Source organism: Nansenia antarctica (genome assembly GCF_963989245.1).
Source record: "Nansenia antarctica genome assembly, chromosome: 11".
In the NCBI taxonomy this organism is placed as follows: Eukaryota; Metazoa; Chordata; class Actinopteri; order Argentiniformes; family Microstomatidae; genus Nansenia; species Nansenia antarctica.
In genome coordinates this window covers 12,903,030-12,905,529 of record NC_137681.1, presented here as the reverse complement: position 1 = coordinate 12,905,529, position 2,500 = coordinate 12,903,030, and the positions used below count along the sequence as shown (strand labels likewise).

The following is a 2,500-nucleotide window of genomic DNA, read 5'->3' as shown; positions in this document are numbered from 1 at the left end:
AAGAGTCTGTCTGCGTACACCAGTGCCTCAACACTCACCAGCGCCCCCTCATGGGCTCTCCAGGAGTGCAAGAGAGGAGGAGGCTGGCCGGAGATGGGCTGGAGGGATACACAAAGAAACATGACACACAATTGTACATTTGGAATAGCGTAGACACAAAAACATTGAGCTACACACACACACACACACACACACACACACACACACACACACACACACACACACACACACACACACCTCCTCTGTGATGCTGAGTGCGTACTGAGAGATATCCCAGACGTGAACACTGCCCGCGGTGTCTCCAGAGATCAGGATCCTGTTCTGCTGGTCTGAGGTCAGTCCTGACACTGACTCACCAGGCTCACCAGGGGCATAGAACTGACCTGCTCCCAGACACAGGAGAGCACAGGTACGGAAGGTACATGGTTAGTATTCATGCACTGTCATGGTCTTTTAGTCTACATGGTGGACTCGCCTATTGGAAGCAGAACACAGCCGTATTCATTTCATATTTACATTACATTTTGGCATTTAGCAAACGCCTTTATCCAAAGCGACTTACAACAAATACATTTGTCTAAGTAAGTGAATCATCTATCCATTAGTCATCGATTATTATTTTTTTATAATAATAATGTTTCAGTACAGAAACTGTACAGGGGGGTTAGAGGGGATGAAGAGGTCTTAGGAGGGACAGTGTTAAGATGAAGAGATGAGTCTTCATTCATTCATATTCATGCGACCTTCAGGAGGACAGTTGGATTGAGAGATCTGGAGCGACGGGTATAGGTCATGATGTCAAACACTGACATCTAAAATCAGTTCAATACCTACAGTATGTACCGTATAATGACTCAGGGTTTGATTTAGGATATTCAGTTATGGTTCATTGGTTTATTGCCTGACACCTACACAAGGACAAGGAGGAAAACAATACTTGAATGATTTATCTTTCTTCATTCCCCACTTTACATGGTCTCCTTTAGTATAACAGTATCGTTAAGATTCAGATGTACTACTACATTGGCCCGCAGTGCATGCATCCAAACCACACACCCACCCACACGCAGGCACGCACGCAGGCACACATGCACGCACACACACACACACACACACACACACACACACACACACACGCACACACACACACACACACACTTCAGTGCATGTATCCCCCACCACCTATCACAGGCGGGACAGAGGGAGACATAACTGTGGCCTACCAGGAATGGCACACACATACGGCCAAGTCTCAACACAAAAAAAAACTGTCCTAACTATAAATCCATCCACTCCCCCTCTATTGTCATTTCACATTTTTCTGACGCTTTTATCCAAAGCAGCGTACAATTAGAGATTACAGGAACAGTCTCCCTGGACTAATTTAGGGCTAAGTGCCTTACTCAAAGGCACACTAGTCGTGGTGTTCCCAGTGTTGGGATTTGAACTCATGACCTTCTGATCAGTAGTCCAACTCACTCTCCACTGGGCCACCACTACCCCATGTTGTCCCTTTGCTTGTTCATTCACTCTCTTTCTGTCTTTTCCATGATGACCAATTTCTCCTTTTCCATTCTTCCTTCTTTCTCTCCCTCCATTCTCTCCCCCCTCTCTCTCACTATTTCTCCCTCCTTCTCTTCACTAGGCCCCCACACACCGTCCCGCTCTCCATCATCCCTCTCTCGCACCGTGTGTGTGTGTGTGTCCGCTGATGCTCCAGAATCTGACCCAGCCAGCCTCGGAGGTGACCAGGAGAGGTGTGCTCCTCCACTGTCTGTCCTCAGCCCGGCGCTGCAGGAACCGCAGCCCGTCCACAGGGGGCGCCACCCTGGACACACACATGCACACGCACACACACAAACACACACGCACACACGCACACACACACACACACACACACGCACACACACACACGCACAAACGCACACACGCACACACGCACACACACACACACACACACACACACACATACACACACACACACACACACACACACACACAGTATCAGCCAGACAATAGACATTATGCAGCATCATTCCATTCCACATACACAGGGATTAGGTTTCCTCACCCTGAGGGTGTGGGCCTCCGTAGGCGGACCAGGGGCCGCTGGGTTTCTAAGGCCCACACTATGACCTCTCCATCATGGCTCGCCGTGGCTACGACCCCCAAGGCGGGGCAGAGGCTCACAGCCAGGATATCAGCCCTGTGCAGCCGGCCAGACTTCCACGACATGTCCGCCTTCACACACACGTCCTTAAAACACACACACACACACATACACACACACACAAAGGTCGAAAGCCGTCACATTCTGTTTCCACACCATATGGAAGAGATTGCAAAACGTCCCCCCACGTTGGCAGCGAAAATCCAATTGACATAACTGGTTATGTTGGATCTCTCGCTGCCAAGATAGTGTGTCTGCAACCGGTGTTTGTATATCTGCGGTCTGTCCTCTGTATCCACCTCGATGGTAGATGACATTGATATAACCAGC

General features: G+C 49.2%; 1 protein-coding gene across 1 annotated transcript in view; it reads right to left on the bottom strand.

Annotated features, from left to right (window-relative positions):
- The window catches only part of LOC308167816 (cilia- and flagella-associated protein 337), a gene marked incomplete at both ends in the record, with an annotated part of 12,973 nt that overhangs the window by 3,652 nt on the left and 6,821 nt on the right, over positions 1 to 2,500 (bottom strand). Inside the window, 4 exons of the mRNA XM_080542294.1 lie at positions 1 to 98; positions 238 to 383; positions 1,689 to 1,828; positions 2,072 to 2,256. The exon at positions 1 to 98 is cut by the window's left edge and continues 123 nt beyond it. Of these exons, the coding sequence (XP_080398420.1) occupies positions 1 to 98; positions 238 to 383; positions 1,689 to 1,828; positions 2,072 to 2,256 (569 nt within the window). The remainder of the gene's footprint in view (positions 99 to 237; positions 384 to 1,688; positions 1,829 to 2,071; positions 2,257 to 2,500) is intronic.